Here is a 17,586-nt window from a genome sequence, read left to right on the forward strand (position 1 = left end):
GCTCCATCCCCAGTGGGGGGCGTGCAGGAGGCAGCCGGTCCAGGATTCTCTCTCATCATTGAAGTTTCCCTCTCCCCTCCTCTCTGAGATCAACACAAATATATTAGAAAAATACAAGGTAAGTTGAAGATGATTTTGTAATTCGTGAGCCTTTTCGAAGTGCAGTGATTAAAACCCCACACTCAAACTCAGCGTATGCGGATTATTCCTTGCCAACCGGGACCATTTCCTCCAGAAAGAAAACGCAGATCGGCCCGTGTGCTTTTCTCTGCACTGCTTTTCTCTGCAACTCGGGGACTTTTGGGAGCTGTGGTCAGGGATGGAAAACAGGTGTCAGCAAGCGAGAGCAATAGAGGAAGAGCGGCTGGAAGAATCCCCAACGCCATGGCAACCGGCGCCGCTCGGTGAAGGCAGCTCACAATCAAGTCTGGCCTGAAGCAGGTGAAAGGAGAACTGAGACCAGAAGGGGACCAGAGAGCAGCCAGGCGCGGCCACAGGGGAGCGGGGAAAGTGAGCGCGGGGAGCCATTTAAGGGAAGCGCGCAGGGCAGGGCTGGGGGTGGGGGGCTTCTGCTGTGTCTGTGGGACTGGCCTTTCTGCCCAATTCTGAGAACTCCCAACTGAGCCCCCGGCCTCCTGGACACAGGCCCCGCCCAGAACAGAAGGTGCCTGTGTGCAGCAGTTTGCATTTAGAGAAGCAGCTGACCTCCAACTTCAGTTATTAGAACTGGGCGTCCGTCGGTCAGAGCCACAGGAGGCAGGACTGCTTGCGGGCCCCACGCCCAGCAGGTGCACTTGGGAGGCTGTTTGGGAGCCCGGAGGGACCAGAGACCCCAACCCCAGCGCCACAGCACTGCAGGCAGGCGAGGGGCCGGGGCTGCATTTTCCTGGCCAAATGGGCCATTTCTTTCTTTTTAAAAAATGTTTTTGAATCCTCACCCGAGGATATTTTCCCATTGATCTTTTTAGGGAGAGTGGAAGAGAGAGGGAGAGACAGAGAGAAACATCGATGTGAGAGAAACATCGATCAGCCGCCTCCTGCACACCCCCCACTGGGGATGTGCCCGCATGTACGAAGGTACACGCCCTTGACCGGAATCGAACCTGGGACCCTTGAGTCCGCAGGCCGACGCTTTATCCACTGAGCCAAACCGGCCAAAGCCAGGGCTCTTTCTAAAGTACTTTTAATTTAGGGGTGAGAGGAAGAAAAGAGAGAAACACTGAAACAGGAAGAGGAATACAAGAGAAGGTGACAGAAAAAAAAGGACTCTGTATTCATCTATAATAAAAAAAGCGTAATATGCTAATTAGACCAGATGTCCTTTCGGACAAAGCTGGGGCTGCGAGGGAAGCCGGTGCCGGCAGCTGGGGAAAGGAAGGCCTACTCTTGCATGAATTTTGTGCACCGGGCCTCTAGTGTGCTAATACATGCCCGTGGGAGGCGAAGCATGGGAAAGATAACATTACGTTATGACCGAGTGTGACCCAGGGCTGTTTCTGTGCCGGGGGCATTGGGCAATGTTGCAGACATTTCTGATGGTTGTAATTGGGGGAAATGCCACTGGCAGTGGTGGGTAGAGGCACAACACACAGGACAGCCTCCAGCAGCAAAGGCACGTCCGCGACAGGTCATGCGACATCATCAAGTCAAATCTAACGCGACACGAGAAAACATTTTACTCAATTATGATGATTTCACAAAGAAACGCCTACTGAGTCAAGAAAGGTAGCATTGCCGAAACCGGTTTGGCTCAGTGGATAGAGCGTCGGCCTGTGGACTGAGGGGTCCCGGGTTCGATTCGGGTCAAGGGCATGTACCTGGGTTGCGGGCACATCCCCAGTGGGGGTGTGCAGGAGGCGGCTGGTCGATGTTTCTCTCTCATCGATGTTTCTAACTTTCTATCTCTCTCCCTTCCTCTCTGTGAAAAATCAATAAAATATATATATTTTTTTTTTTTAAAAAGAAAGGTAGCATTATTCATCAATGAAATGCTAGGAAATCTACTGCTTTGGGATCAGTGCCAAGAATTATGAGAAAGGAGGGGGGAAGCGGGAGAGGGGGCTGGAGGGGACGGGGAGACTAAGAATATTCTTGGCTAGGTGTAGCAAGTGATGAAATAAGCTAAATTTTCTAAAAGGAATGAAACATTGCTCTTCTATTTTCCTTACTGAGTATAAGGAAAGATAACTTAAACTACAAAAAGACAGAATCTACATACACATGAAATCTACATCTGTTCAAGTCGTTGGCTAATATATCTGAATGTGAAGAAAAATAGGCTGCTTTATTGGCAAAAATATTAACACATCGAGTGAAATGTGAACTCATTACCCATGTGACATGTATTGCTATTAAAGTTTTATTATGACCCCTACATTGGAAAACCCCTACAAGGTCCTGAATAAAACTACTTTGGGCTAAATTACCAACACTAATTATTTTAGCAAATCCTGTTGACGTGACCTTGAAAATGTACCCGGAATCTACCTTCTCACCACCTCTACTGCCACCGCTCCGGCACACTCCTGTTTGCTGGCTTCCCCGCTTGAGCCCCTATTCAATGTACTACCAACAAAGCAATGTACACTTGACCTTGAACAGCACAGGTTTGAGCTGCGTGGGTTCACTTCTATGTGGGATTTGTTTTTTCCAATAAATACAGTCGGTCCTCCTGTTTCCACAGGTTTTACATCTGGGGATTCACCCACCACGGATCGAAAACAGTTTGCACTCCCAACCGGCGCTTCCCAACTGTGTATTGAAAAATCTGTTTTCATTCCAGGGTTGGTCGAATCCGTGGATGCAAAGGGCTGACGGGAGAGCCAAGTTATTCTTGGATTTTTAAAATGTATTTTCATTGATGTCAGAGAGGAAGGGAGAGGGAGAGAGAGAGAGAAACATCAGTGATGAGAGAGCATCATGGATCGGCTGTCTCCTGCATGCGCCCCACTGGGGATCGAGCCTGCAACCTGGGCATGTGCCCTTGACCGGAATCAAACCCAGGACCCTTCAGTTTGCAGGCCGACGCTCTATCCACTGCGCAACACTGGCCAGGGCTGACTTCGTCTTTTAATGGCCTTTGACTAATAGAACGCAGGACACGACACAATGCCAACTTGGGGCCAAGGCTTCAAGAGGCCTGGCAACTCGCATTTATGAAGGGCCCACCAGCTCCCAGCTCTTCCAGGCACTTCAGCTGAGATGCCAGAAGAGCGAGTGAGGCCTCCTGGCTACTGGCCTTGCTGGCCCCCAACAGCCTGTGGAACAGAATCAAGGAGGCCCCATCAAGCTCTGTCCAAATGGCACCATTTCTGAGCTAATAAGTGATGGTGGTTGTGTGAAGTCACTAAGTTTTGGTTTGTGTTGATCCCTCCTGACACCATAATAGCTTTCGGGCTCCAGGCACAGTCTTCTGCATAGAGCACACACCCAAACATTTGAATGAATCAATCAGAAGGTAACTGAGAAGGTGTGGTTTTGAATTGCCGTGATATCAAAGGCCATGGCTAAGCAAAAGCTCACTATATTAGCTACCGAAAGTATTACCGTGGAGCACGTTGTCACTCACTATTTATTACATGATGTGATGCTGATATAATTTGCTTTCAAGAACAGAATTCAAAATAAAGTTGCCTGCTGAGCAAAGGCATTTTTGACACAAGGTTATTATATGAGCTAAGAATCTGTTTTACCCATTTAAGTTTTCAAATGGTCATTTTTGTCTGGTATATGTTTTACACACTATATACAAGGAGATATATTTTCCTTTGTGTATATGTACTTATATTCACTAAACACAAAAGAATAACAGGCATGCCACTGCCATTGACAATTTCCCCTTTTATCTCCCCTTGTTTATATAACTGAAGAATACTGTTTACATAATAATACTTACGTATCATTGGGTTGTTCGGTATTGACTGCTGATAAAAACAGTATCATTTTCTTATCACTGCATTTAAAAAGCATGAATAATATTTCACAGCTAATTTTACACTAATGTGGATTTTTTACATTTCTTCAATTTTTCTTTTTAAAAAATATATTTTTAATGATTTCCGAGAGGAAGAAAGAGGGAGAGAGAGATAGAAACATCCATGATGAGAGAATCATGGATGGGCTGCCTCCTGCACGCCCCACACTGGGGATGGAGCCCACAACCCGGGCCTGTGCCCTGACCGGGAATCGAACCCTGACCTCCTGGTTCATAGGTCGACGCTCACCCACTAAGCCACGCCGGCCGGGCTCCAATGATTTCTCATTTGCTATTATAACATGCCACTACATTGTTTGGGAATCGCTTATGCTTTTTCTCAGCTTTTAACCACAAGAGTTTCAGTTAAAATTTCCCAAACACTGTAGAACATTTAAGTCTACTTGATTTTCTTAACCATTAAAATACATGAAGGAAGCCAGGCCCTTGATCATATATTTCGAGAGAAGGAGAGCACGTCTGTGGATGCTGTGGGTTAGAGAGAGAGGCAGTGACAACATACCCGGGCACTGCCGAGCTGGCGTGGCTCAGTGGTTGAGCGTCGACCTATGAATCAGGCAGTCAGGGACGTGCAGGAGGCAGCCGATCCATGATTCTCTCTCCTCATTGATGTTTCTCTCTCTCTCTCCCTCTCCCTGTCTCTCTCTCTCTCTTCCTCCCTCCATCCCTCCCCTGCCTTCCTCTCTGAAATCAATACAAATGTATTTTTTTTATTTAAAAAATATATATTTTATTGATTTTTACAGAGAGGAATGGAGAGGGATAGAGAGTTAGAAACATCGATGAGAGAGAAACATCGATGAGAGAGAAACATCGATGAGAGAGAAATATCGATCAGCCGCCTCCTGCACACGCCCTACTGGGGATGTGCCCGCAACCCAGGTACATGCCCTTGACCGGAATCGAACCCGGGACCCTTCAGTCCGCAGACCAACGCTCCATCCACTGAGCCAAACCAGCCAGGGCTTGTTGGATTTTTTAATTCCTCTCACCATACATGATAGCAAAAGAGGAGTAACAAAATTTTATTATTTTTATTTTTTAAATATATTTTTTTATTGATTTCTGAGAGGAAGGGAGAGGGAGAGAGAGAGAGAGAACCATCCATGATGAGAGAGAATCATGGATGGGCTGCTGCCTGTACACCCCCCACTGGGGACTGAACCCACAACCCAAGCATGTGCCCTTGAGCAGAATCGAATCCGGGACCCTCCAGTCCGTAGGCTGACACTCTATCCACTGAGCCACACCGGCTAGGGCAGGGATAACAAAATTTTAGAACGCATGTGCATTTTAACAAAAGTAAGGAAACGGAAATGATAAAAACTGCTGCTTGAGGAATGACACATGACTCCATATGTAGAAAGCTGCTAAATAAGAAGATGAGAGAAATCATCGGAAACTTAAGTCAGTTTCTCTCCTTACCTTCACATCCCGGTGAATGATGTTGTTATCATGACAGTAGCGCAGGGCTTCCAGGATCTGTCTCATGTAATGACTGCAGAAAAACACAAGAAACATAAAGCTGTAAAACACTTGTCTTTCAAACTGCATACACCCTCGTATTCGCTGCCCATGGAGCCTGGCGTTGGAGTAAACAAGACTGCTGGGGTGTGAGGCCTAATGATGAGAGCTGGCAGACTCCTACGTTTAGGAGCTTTCTGAGGAAATCAGGTGTTCTACCTGTTCTAAGATAGCGAAGTCAAAAGAATGTCACATAGTTCGCAAGGAAAATAGCTTTGCAAACGAAAATTCAAGCTTAAGCCCGGCCGGTGTGGCTCAGTGGTTGGGCATCGTCCTAGGAACCAGGAGGTCAGGGTTCAATTCCCGGTCAGGGCACAGGCCTGGGGTGCGGGCTCGATCCCCAGTGTGGGTTATGCAGGAGGCAGCTGATCTGTGATTCTCTCATCATGGATGTTTCTCTCTCTCTCTCTCTCTCTCTCTCTCTCTCTCTCTCTCTCTTCCTCTCAAATCAATAAAAATACATTTTAAAAGTTGCGTTGTGGTTGGGGCATCCTTGAACACAGCGCTTTGTACTGGGCCTAGGTCCCAGGAAGTCGGACTCCTCGCATGGCCAGCAGGGATCAGCTAAGGCCCCCCCCCCCCCCCGGGCCCAGGAGGTGTTAGCACTTTGCAGAAAGGTCCTTAGAAGGGGGTGACAGGATCCTGCAGCAACAGGTGTGACAGGATGCGAGCACTGGTTCTGAGGACTTGATGCTGCTGTTGAACTGCTGGGCGTGAATATGAGCCGTGGGTGCCGGCACACCCCGCGGGGGGGCCTCCAGATAGTGGGGGGCACTGAGCACAGGCAGGCAGGGATCTGACTCCCCCTCCATTCTGGAGTGCTCTGTCGTCCCAGTATTCTTTCTGAGCGTCTTTTCCACCTTCTCTTCCTCTGCAGTTCACTCCCTTCATATCTTTCTCGTTGCGCCCATTCTCCCTCGCCCTTTCTTATCTTCCCCTTGTCCTTCCCCAACCAGCCAGGACATAGAAATGCAATATCCTCCACATTATTTATTGAATCTCATTCCGTCTTTCCAGATCTGACCTTCCCCATCCTTTAAAAACACAATACTCATACATGACCGTGTGTGTGTGTGTGTGTGTGTGTGTGCTTGTGACTTAAGACAAACAAAATCTCCCCACTCCTGCTTTAAATTTAAAAAGACTTTGCCATCAAGTTCCTGCTTTGGTTGCTACTATCTAGCCAAACTCGGATGGATGTCCCTCTGTTTAGAATCCGCGTTATTTCATGGATTGCAATTGGTCAGAAGATTCCCTTTTTCAAAAGGTAGGAAAACCGACCCAGACTCGGTTCCTATACTTACCGTCTCCTCACAGCAGAGCTAGGCCTGTGCTAACATGTTCCATCTGTCTTACTTTGCAAATGCACACCTACGGGGCTGTGGCCACATGCTCTCTGCCTGGGCCAGGGCAGCCGGCACTGAAGTTTCCATGTGAGCTAGGGGTTCTGAACTTGGGGTTCAAATCAGGCTCTGGGGGGGTCTGTGGCCCCTGAAATGGCAGAAGCCACAAATGTGAAAGTGCTTTGTAAACTTGAAGCCATGCTGCAAAGGCGAAGTCACAATTATTACCACATCGTTATTATTGTTAAATTTAGTCAAAGGTTTAGAAAGAGGATATTTGTGCACCTAGGGGAAGGTGAAACTAGGTAGCGTGGACACAGCTTACACTGCACTGTGGATACTTTGAATATACGGTACTAAGACAGCTGCTCATATCTTTAGCTAAAGAAAATTCCTATCTCAAAGCCTCATTAAAAAAAAACCACCTTATGACCAGCTGGTGTGGCTCAGTGGTTGAGCATCGACCCATAACCCAGGAGGTCATGGTTTGATTCCCGGTCAGGGCACAAGCCCGGGTTGCAGGCTCGATCCCCAGTGTGGGGTGTGCAGGAGGCAGCCACTGACCAATGATTCTCTTTCATCATCCTCTCTCTCTCTCTCTCTCTCTTTTCCTCTCTCTGAAATCAATAAAAACATTTAAAAACATCTCACTGAATGAGCACATTAAAATCTGAATATCGTACATAGCAGAATCTCGGGGTGTGTATGGGGGGGGGATTGCTTTCTCCCCAGAAAAAACAGACTGACACTGCTCTTTCTCCACCCTCCCGGTCATGACCTGGGGTGGCTCTACATATGAATAAAGAGAGAACTGAAATCCACCCACACGTTCTAGAGAGTTCCTGATTAAACCGAATCAGAGAGCTCCAGCTCATGAAGCGTCGTGGCGGCCTGTGCTTTCTGGATGTCATGTCAGCCCCCCAGCTCCCTGGGTTTACAATGGACAGGCGTCCTATTGCAAGCTCCCCTGTGTGTAACCCCACAGACCTCACGCGGAGACCTCACCCCTTCTGGGACACACGTGCGTGTGGGATGCGGCGAGGGGGGACGTGGGAAGCGGCCCTGGAGGCCCAGACCTCCCTGCAAACTTTTTAAACAGGGGGCCAGTTCACTGTCCCTCAGACCGTTGGAGGGCCGGACTAATTCAGTGGTTCTCAGCCTTCCTCATGCCGCGACCCTTTCATACAGCTCCTCATGTTGTGGTGACCCCCAACCATAACATTATTTTCGTGGCTACTTCATCACTGTCATGTTGCTACTGTTATGAATCGTCATGGAAATATCTGATATGCAGGATGTGTTTTCATTGTTACAAATGGAACGTAATGAAAGCATAGTGATTCATCACAAAAACAGTATGGAATTATAGATGTGTTTTCCGATGGTCTTAGGCAGGGGTCCTCAAACTACGGCCCGCGGGCCACATGCAAATACAAATATTGTATTTGTTCCCGTTTTGTTGTTTTACTTCAAAATAAGATATGTGCAGTGTGCATAGGAATTTGTTCATAGTTTTTTTTTAAACTACAGTCCGGCCCTCCAACGGTCTGAGGGACAGTGAACTGGCCCCCTGTTTAAAAAGTGTGAGGACCCCTGGTCTTAGGCGACCCCTGTGAAAGGGCCATTCGATCCCCAAAGGGGTTGTAAGGACTGAACACGGTTTGGGTGGTGCTCCTCTCGAAGCTCAGCCGGGTGGGAAAAGCAACCCTATTGATTTGAGGACTTGGTGCCTCGGCCTTGCAGCTGAGCTTCCCAGCCATGAGTCACAGAATCAAAGGAGAAGGAAGGTTAGAAGTCGTCTCACTTAACACTGTAACCGGAGGGAGGATCTGTGTGCCCTTGTCACCGGGTCACCGAGCCTCCGTAACAGGGAACAGGCCTAATAGTGCGCTCTGAGGCTGCCCCCCCCTTCTGTCATTTTAGGAAGGGCTTTTATAAGTTGAGTCAAACCTCTCTTTTTTGCTGTGTCACTTGCTGGTCCCAAAACTACTCTTTTCTGGTCCATTATGAAAAACTAGAGGCCCGGTGCATGAATTCGTGCACCAGTGGGGTCCCTTGGCCTGGCCTGTGGGATTGGGCCGAAAATGGCTCTCTGACATCCCCTGAGCGGTCCCAGATTGCAAGAGGGTGCAGGCCAGGCCGAGGGACCCCACAGGTGCACAATCAGGGCCGGGGAGGGACACAGGAGGTTGGCCAGTTGGGGAGGGACCACAGGAAGGCTCCAGGGCGTGTCCGGCCCATCTTGCTCAGTCCTGATTGGCCAGACCCTGCCAGCAAGCTAACCTACCGGTTGGAGCATCTGCCCCCTGGTGGTCAGTGAACATCATAGTGAGCAGCTGAGCGGCCTTGATTGGTTGAATGGACAACTGGACGACTGGACACTTAGCATATTAGGCTTTTATTATATAGGATTCCTTTCGTGACATCACTTCAACAGCAAACATGGGTAGATTTTAAAACCAACAGGCTTTCATCTTGATGTGTATAAACTACCCTTTCTATAAATCCTGAGATTGGGAGAGACCGCAAGTCATTTCACTGTATGACATCACCTCCACACACTACTATTCTCCCTATCCTGACATGTAGCCCAGTGACAGGGACAAGCATGAAGTTAAGGAAAAGCCATATGGATGGGCGGGAACAGAGTAAAAGTGGTCCTGGTTTAACGCCAACCCTGCCAACAGATGTGCCAGGGGCCCCGGTGTTATTGTGGCTCAAAAAGGGAAAGGTCGCCTTCCTCCTCGAGCTTTACTATTTTATAAAATCAGCAATCAGAATTTTTAGTTTTTCCTATTTGATGCTGCTGTTGAAAGCTATCAACACGGGAAAGTACAAAAGGCAAGTTGCCTCCGATTCTTGAGAGTTTCACGTAGTCAAATAAAGTGGTTTACCACTATTGCCATAAGAAAAATTAAGATGGTGTTGACTATTTTGGTATTAAAAATGCTTTTGAGTTCCATAGCACAATAAAGAATGCAAATGGAAAGTTATGAAAAGAACGCAAAACAAAGACAAATGGAATTTAAAAAATGCTAGAATGTGCTTGAACGAGCATGGCATAAAAGCCAAGAGGACATTTAGCCTCAGTTCTATCATGAATATACATCAGGAGTATAAGGAAGTAATTATAATTTATATAAACTTCCACTTCCTTCTGGTCCCTAGCTCCAATAGCACAAAACAGCAGCTACCTCAAATTGAGTATATTCTTAATCTTGTGCTATAGCTATGGCTGCTCCATCTTCTGAGACTAGGGCACTTGCTCCTCAGGTAGGAGGAGGCAGAGCAATGAACTTGAAGAAAGTCAAGCCTCTCTGAGCTCCAAGTTGCATTAGGTAGTCTTCTAAGTCAGCGATTTTCAACCCTTTCCATCTGATGGCACACATAAACGAATTACGAAAATTCTGCGGCACATCAAAAAATGTATTTCTTTGCTGATGTGGCCAAAAAATACATATCATTTTGATTCCTTCACACTGGATGGCTACTGTAGTGTTGGCTGTTGTCACTTTTTTATTTGACAATCTAAGGGAAAAGAGATCAGTGCCCCTGATGAAAGAGTCCTGTATTGCATGTTTCAAAAATTCTGGTGGCACGCTGGTTGAAAATCGCTGTTCTAAGCTGTTTCCAGCTATATCCATCCATGATGCCAAAATTATAAAAAGAATAATGGGGGGGGTGTTATGATCATTTAATGGTAACTGTTTCTTAGATGGTGGAAAGTTTTAAAAATCCGAATGAGTGTGAACCCTTCAACATATTATGGTTGGTGCCTGAGGAGGGATGCTGTCCCCTCTTAAGGCAGGTAGCACATGTATTAAAAAGGCAACCCATCAGAGTGGTATTTACAATATGACTGTCACCAAAGCATATAAATTCTTACTCTGAATCTATAAACAAGTGGCCAAGTGCATGGCTCCTGTGATTTTTCATATTTACTCCTTATATTGAACCATTAGTTCTTTACAACAACTTCTCCATGTAGAACAATGGTCGCTATTTGACTGGGATTACCACACACTGGCCTGAAGCAAGTACATTCAACAGAAAAATTGTGCTTTTATTTCTGTTCCTTCTACTGTTCTGTGGTTTTTCTCAGAAGAACTGGTCACATACCAAGTTGCTATCACTAAAAGGCCAACCGAAAAACGAATGAGGCAACATCTGCCAAAACCCTCAAATCAAACATACAAACAAAAAGTTTAACTCCTGAGCTAGCAAATCCCTCCTTGTAGAAAAGTCATCAGAGGGGACGGGGGTGGGGGGACTGGGTGAAAGAAGGGAAGGGATTAAGAAGCACAAATAGGCCGTTGCAAAATAGGAAATACAGTCACTAATACTGTAATAACCATGTGTGGTGCCAGGTGGGTACTGGAAATACCCCAGTATATGACTGTCCACCCACTAAGCTGTACACATGAAACCAATACAAAATAAAATTGAAAGAAAAAAGACATCAGAAATGGGAGAGTTGGCAGTACTGATGTGAAACTATAAACTCTTATCTATATATATAAAAGCCCAGCGACCGAATGGCGGAACGACCAGAACGACCGGCGACCAGTCGCTATGATGCGCACTGATCACCAGGGGGCAGATGCTCAACGCAGGAGCTGCCCCCTGGTGGTCAGTGTGCTCCCACAGTGGGCCGATCCCTGCAGGCCATGCCCCCCACCAGTGCATGAATCCGTGCACGGGGCCTCTAGTTAATAGATAAGTTCACTGTTTGGTCCTTTGCATGTCCAGTCACTATTCGGTTCCACTAACGCACATAAAACACGTATGTCCTTGTAGGAAAGAGTGGCAACATGCTCACCATCAGTTCAAAGAACAGGCCGCCTCATGCGAGTTTTTGCTGTTGTTTTTTGCTTATTTTTTTCTTTTACATTCACCTTGACCTCTGGGAAGTTGATACAAATTACATACCTGGCTACAGCTTCACTGTATACAAAACCAGCATCAGCTCGTTTTACAATTTCAAAGCACAGATCCGCTCCATCCATACTGCAGAGAAAAGGGAAAGAGAGTGTCAGAAAAGAGGAGATTCCAGGATGCAAACACTGAAAGTGAATGCATTGGAACTAAGTTATTAGTTGACTTACAGCTAATGATTGATTGTAATAAATTAGTTAAATCTCTGTTCTTTCAGGGAAAAGAGACATAAATTGTAAAGGACATTATAAGCATCTTAACATTGAAAATCCACAGGGAAAGAAAGAGGAAAACAAGAAAATGGTAGCATCAAATAAGGTCTGAGAAATTCATATAAATTGTCTTTAGATTATCACAACAAGAAGTCTCAGGAAGGGCAATGCTGGGGATTATGGGAATATTTTTGAATCAAATTCTGAAATTATCTGTATCTAGGCAAGTCATGAAATATTCTCAAAATACAAGAATTCTAAAACATTTAGTCATAGTGATCAATACTAGATGGGAAGTCAAGCTATATACTGTGGAAGGAAAAAATAATGAGCTAATCCGTAATTTATTTTTGTTCACACTTCCGTTACCAAAGTTAATTGCTACAAACATATTCTAACACAGTGATGTGTTGGTGACACAGTGTCACTTATCTTACCCCCAAACTTAAAATGGTTCTATATGTCTTATCACATCAGTAAGGCCTCTTGTTATCTTGGCCACATGCTTCTGCATATATTGCTTCTCAAATTCAAAACCCATCTTAATTCAAGGTTCTATTCCCAATCCCACCTTCCCCCAAAAGTCCCCTAAATGATTACTAGCCACATTAAGCCCTTCTTTTGTTTAACTTCTTTAACAGCCCCATATAGCCCATATCATAACATTGAGCACTTCATACAAACATGTGTGTGTGTGTGTGTGTGTGTGTGTGTGTATGGAAGTTTTGCCAGATCATTACATATATAATGAAATTATCCAAATACTAATCGTTAGTTAACATTTTCATACTTTAAGGCTTATAAAGTGTTTTCAAATTCACTTCATTTATTCAGTTGCTCAGGCTCCAATATATCTTTCTGCAGGTATGATACTGAGGAAACAGAACTTCCAGAAGGGAAATTAAAGGAACCAACTACTCATTACTATCACTAATAATTACTAGTGATAATAGTAACTAATCATCACTATGGATACTGCCATTTATCAAGCATCACGGGAAGCACTTCCTTGTTGTATCTCCCTTCATTCTTACAATTACCCCATGAAGCCAGCATCCTTCTCATTCTCAAATCGTTTGTCTGAGTGAGTAGACAAGTGTGTGACAGGGACAGGATTCAAATCCCCATCTATCCATGTTCAACGCTCTCCCATCATCTGGAGTTACACTCACTGGGTGTGCCAGGCCCGCATGTCTCTCCACAGGAGGTCACACAGCCTTGAAGAGAAATTAGTGACCTGAAAGTTACATCAGATCGAAGCAGGGGGACACCAAACCGGGAAAATACAAAGTAAGCGAAAGAAACACAGGACTAGTGACAAGGTCAGTATATATTTTATTGAACTTTCAAAAGTGAAAGGAAAACGAAGCAGGAGTGATATTAAAAATAGAGTGCCTGATAATGACCCCCAAATAATTAAAGATACCAACCCACTTCTTTAAGAAGCCCAACAGACATCCAGCAAGGTAAAAGAAATCTCTAGGGCCCTAGCTGGTTTGGCTCAGTGGATGGAGCGTCGGCCTGTGGACTGGAGGGTCCCAGGTTCGATTCCGGTCAAGGGCATGTGCCTTGGTTGGGGGCACATCCCCAGTAGGGGGTGTGCAGGAGGCAGCTGACCGATGTTTCTAACTCTCTATATCTCTCTCCCTTCCTCTCTGTAAAAAATCAATAAAATATATTTAAAAAAAGAGAAAGAAATCTATAGCTACAGAGTACAGGAGAAAGGAATCTTAGATCAAAATAACTGCCAACCTAAAATTCCGTTTTCACCAAATAACTCTTGAGAAATTCTTTCAGATAAGGAAAGGAAACAAGAGAATTTGCCACCAGCATACCTGCCCCTAAAAAACACACAAAAGAGCAGTCCTCAGGTAGAAGGAAAATACAGTAAAAACTCAGCGATGCAGCAAGTCACGAACAACATGAAATGTGGTAAGTCTGCAGTCACGCACCACTTGATGGGAGTTTGTTCTGAGAAATAAGTTGGTAGGCAATTTCATAATTGTTCGCACATCACAGAGTCCACTTACACAAACCTGGATAACACAGCCGACTCCACACCTCGGCTACAGGCATACCCTTGTGACTGTCGATGAGTGTCAATGAACAATGACTGCATAAAACAACCATTTTTCCTCTCTCTGCAGAGAGAGACCATATAAAACAATAACTACTCTGAGAGAGAGAGAGAAGATTGATTTTAAATAAAAATACTGAACAAGGCCGAAACCGGTTTGGCTCAGTGGATAGAGCGTCGGCTTGCGGACTGAAAGGTCCCAGGTTCGATTCCGGTCAAGGGCATGTACCTGGGTTGCGGGCATATCCCCAGTAGGAGATGTGCAGGAGGCAGCTGATCGATGTTTCTCTCTCATCGATGTTTCTGACTATCTCTCTCCCTTCCTCTCTGTAAAAAATCAATAAAATATATTAAAAAAAAAAACTGAACAAGAACATAAATCAGGAAGCATATTGCTATTTCTAGGACAACCACTGAGTCTTCTAATTTTTTAAAAAAGATGTTTTTATTGATTTCAGAGAGGAAGAGAGAGGGAGAGAGAGAGAAACATCCATGATGAGAGAGAATCATGGATCGGCTGCCTCCTGCACGCCCAACACTGGAGATGGAGCCTGCAACCCGGGCCTGTGCCCCAACCAGGAATCAAACCTGGACCTCCTGGCTCTTAGGTCGACCCTCAACCACTGAGCCACACCGGCCGGGCTCTAACTTTTAAAAAAAAGTCCGGGCCCTTTTCTACTCTTAAGATCATTGAGAGCCCCAAAGGGATTGTGTTTGTGTGGGTTTTAGCTATCGATATTTGCTGTGTTCAAAATTAAAATCCAGAAATGCGAGGACCATTTACTTCGAAACAACAATAATATAGCCATTATACATCAACAGAAATAATGTTTTTCATGAAAAATAAGTCTATATTTCAAAACAAAGTAATTTTGTTTTTATGTACAATAGTCTTTATTGCTTAGCTGTTTGTAAGAGTTAAAAACTTAGAAACAACTAAATGCCCACTAAAAAGGTAAAACGAAATAAATTTAGTGAGAAGAGTAACACTGTTTTGCATTTTGCAATTCTTCTTCACTTCTGGTTTAATAGAAGACAGATTCTCATTTCTGCTTATGCATTCCATTTGTTATTGGGTTGAAGTAAGTGAAGAAAACATGGCCTCAAGTAGACATATAATCAGAAGGAGGCATATTTTCACAGCCCTTGCAGATCTTTGTGAACATTCCTTGACACTACACTAAGACTCAAGAAGTGGTGGTTTCTTTTCTCTTTTTTTTTTTTAAAAAAAACCTTCACCCAAGGATATTTTTTGCATTGATTTTTTTTTTGGAGAGAGTGCTGGGGAAGGAGGAGGAGAAGAAGGAGGGGAGGGAGGGTGAGAGAGAGAGAAACACTGATTTGAGAGAGACACATCGATTGGTTGCCTTCCACATGTGCCCCGACCAGGGCGGGGATAGAGCCTGCAACGGAGGCATCTGCCCTTGACTGAAATCGAACTCAGGACCCTTCAGTGAGCGGGCCGGTACTCTAACCACTGAGCCAACCGGCCAGGGTGGAAGTGGTAGTTTCTTAAAGGCAATTTGCTATGTGGAATCTGAAACCACACCAGTGAACTTTCTGTACTCTGTTACATTATAACCCACTAGTAGCCCTGCGCACGAATCCTGGTGTGAGTAGCTCGCTGCCACTGGTAGCTCTCTGCCCGCTGCCCCGCCCTCCTGTAGCTCTCCGCCACTGTAGGTCGGTTGTGACATTAGGGCGTCCTGGCTAATTTGCATATTCCTCCATTATTATCTTAGATTGTTCTGTCTTGTTCTTTGAATCGGTCTTTTACCTGTGCATGACTTTGTCACATCGTGCCTTACTCATTTGAAAAGTACTGTACTGGTCCACTGAGTTATGCAGATCTTCCAAATACTGACACATCTGATTATGCGCCATCAAAAACCTCGTCTGTTACATCACCACTGAGTGCCTCAGAGACATTCTTTAAGACCCGGGAAGCTGTTACACTCACAGTGCAGATCCAAGTTTTCCAAAATTCTAATTGTCACTTGAAACTTTGAATTTCATCCCTGGCAACAACTACTGTGAGTGGATTCCCTTGAAGCAGCAGGCTCACTTCATCCATTTCTTACTGAATGTGTTCATTTTTTTTGCTGTTAATCCTCACCCGAGGATATTTTTTCCACTGATATTTTAAAGAGTGGGGGTGGGGGGGAAGAGAAAGGGAGGGAGAGAGAGAGAGAAACATCCATGTGAGAGAGACACATCGAATGGTTGCCTCCCACATGTGCTCTGGTTGGGGCAGGGAATCCAACTTACAACCCAGGGACGTGCCCTTGACTGGGAATCAAACCCAAGACCCTTCAGCGAGCTGATGCTCTAACCACTGAGCACACCAGCCAGGCCTAAAAAGTGTTCATTTTATTTTGTTAATTTTTTAAAATATATTTTTATTGATTCTAGAGAAGAAGTGAGAAGGAGAGAGAGATAGAAACATCACTGATGAGAATCATTGATTGGCTGCTTCCTGCACGCCCCCTACTGGGGATCAAGCCCACAACCCGGGCATGTGCCCCTGACTGGAATCAAACCCGGGACCCTTCAGTCCGCAGGCCGACGCTCTATCCACTGAGCCACACCGGCCACGGCAAAATGTATTTATGTTAATTAAATGTCTGCCCCATACTCAAATCAGGGTAACCTGGCTTGTCTGTAGTCACTCTTTCAAGTAAAGACGATGCTGCACACACACACACACACACACACACACACACACACACACTGCTAGTGGAGCTTATAACTTAGTAAATGACATAAGTGCTTTCCTGGGATCCAGCGACATTTAAAGGACTGTAAGTACTCAGAGTATGCTTCCTAATCACAAGATAGTTATGTTAGAAATAAATGAACAAAATAACTCGAGACTCTCTAAATGCTTGAAATGGAGGGATGCGCGCTAAATAAACTATGACTCAAAGGAGAAATTATCTGAAAAATTAGAAAATACTTCTAATAACGATAATGAAAACAGTACATCTCAAAACCTGTGTAGGACTGAGGCATGACGTTTCAGGGTTGGGGTGTTGTCATGATTAGACCAGCAAATATAGAGCTGGTTGAAAGGAGGGGGTGGGCATAAGTCAGTCTCTCTCTCTCTCTCTCTCTCTCTCTCTGTCTCTCTCTCTCTCTCTCTGTTGGATAAACTTTTCTTGAATTAGGTAATCCAATGTTGATGGAAAAAACACATCAATAGAACCTCTAGGGAGGGCAATTTTATAGTACTCGACAAAAGCCTTACGAATGTGCATGTCTTTTACCCCAATAATTTCATTCCCCGGGAAATAATGAGGGCTAATGACAGGGTGCACTGTAGCTATTTATAATAGAGAGAAGTCAGAAACAACCTAAATGGCCAACAGAGGCTAATGGTTAAATAAATTGTGGTAAATCCACAGAGTAGAATATTATGCTGCCATTAAAATGATGCTCTAAAAGCCCGGCCGGTGTGGCTCAGTGGTTGAGTGTTGACCTATGAACCAGGAGGCCAGAGTT

The 17,586-nt window shown here is 45.1% G+C and overlaps 1 protein-coding gene across 13 annotated transcripts in view; it reads right to left on the minus strand.

Moving 5' to 3' along the window:
• CASK (calcium/calmodulin dependent serine protein kinase) overlaps window positions 1-17,586 on the minus strand; it is a 285,193-nt gene that overhangs the window by 134,637 nt on the left and 132,970 nt on the right. For all 13 annotated transcript variants that reach the window (XM_036304037.1, XM_036304041.1, XM_036304040.1 and 10 more), the window contains exons 4-5: window positions 11,791-11,868; window positions 5,420-5,492 (exon numbers count right to left, since the gene is read on the minus strand). In XM_036304037.1, coding sequence (XP_036159930.1) covers window positions 5,420-5,492; window positions 11,791-11,868 — 151 coding nt within the window. The remainder of the gene's footprint in view (window positions 1-5,419; window positions 5,493-11,790; window positions 11,869-17,586) is intronic.

This window comes from Myotis myotis, unplaced genomic scaffold, assembly GCF_014108235.1.
Source record: "Myotis myotis isolate mMyoMyo1 unplaced genomic scaffold, mMyoMyo1.p scaffold_m19_p_4, whole genome shotgun sequence".
Classification (NCBI taxonomy): Eukaryota; Metazoa; Chordata; class Mammalia; order Chiroptera; family Vespertilionidae; genus Myotis; species Myotis myotis.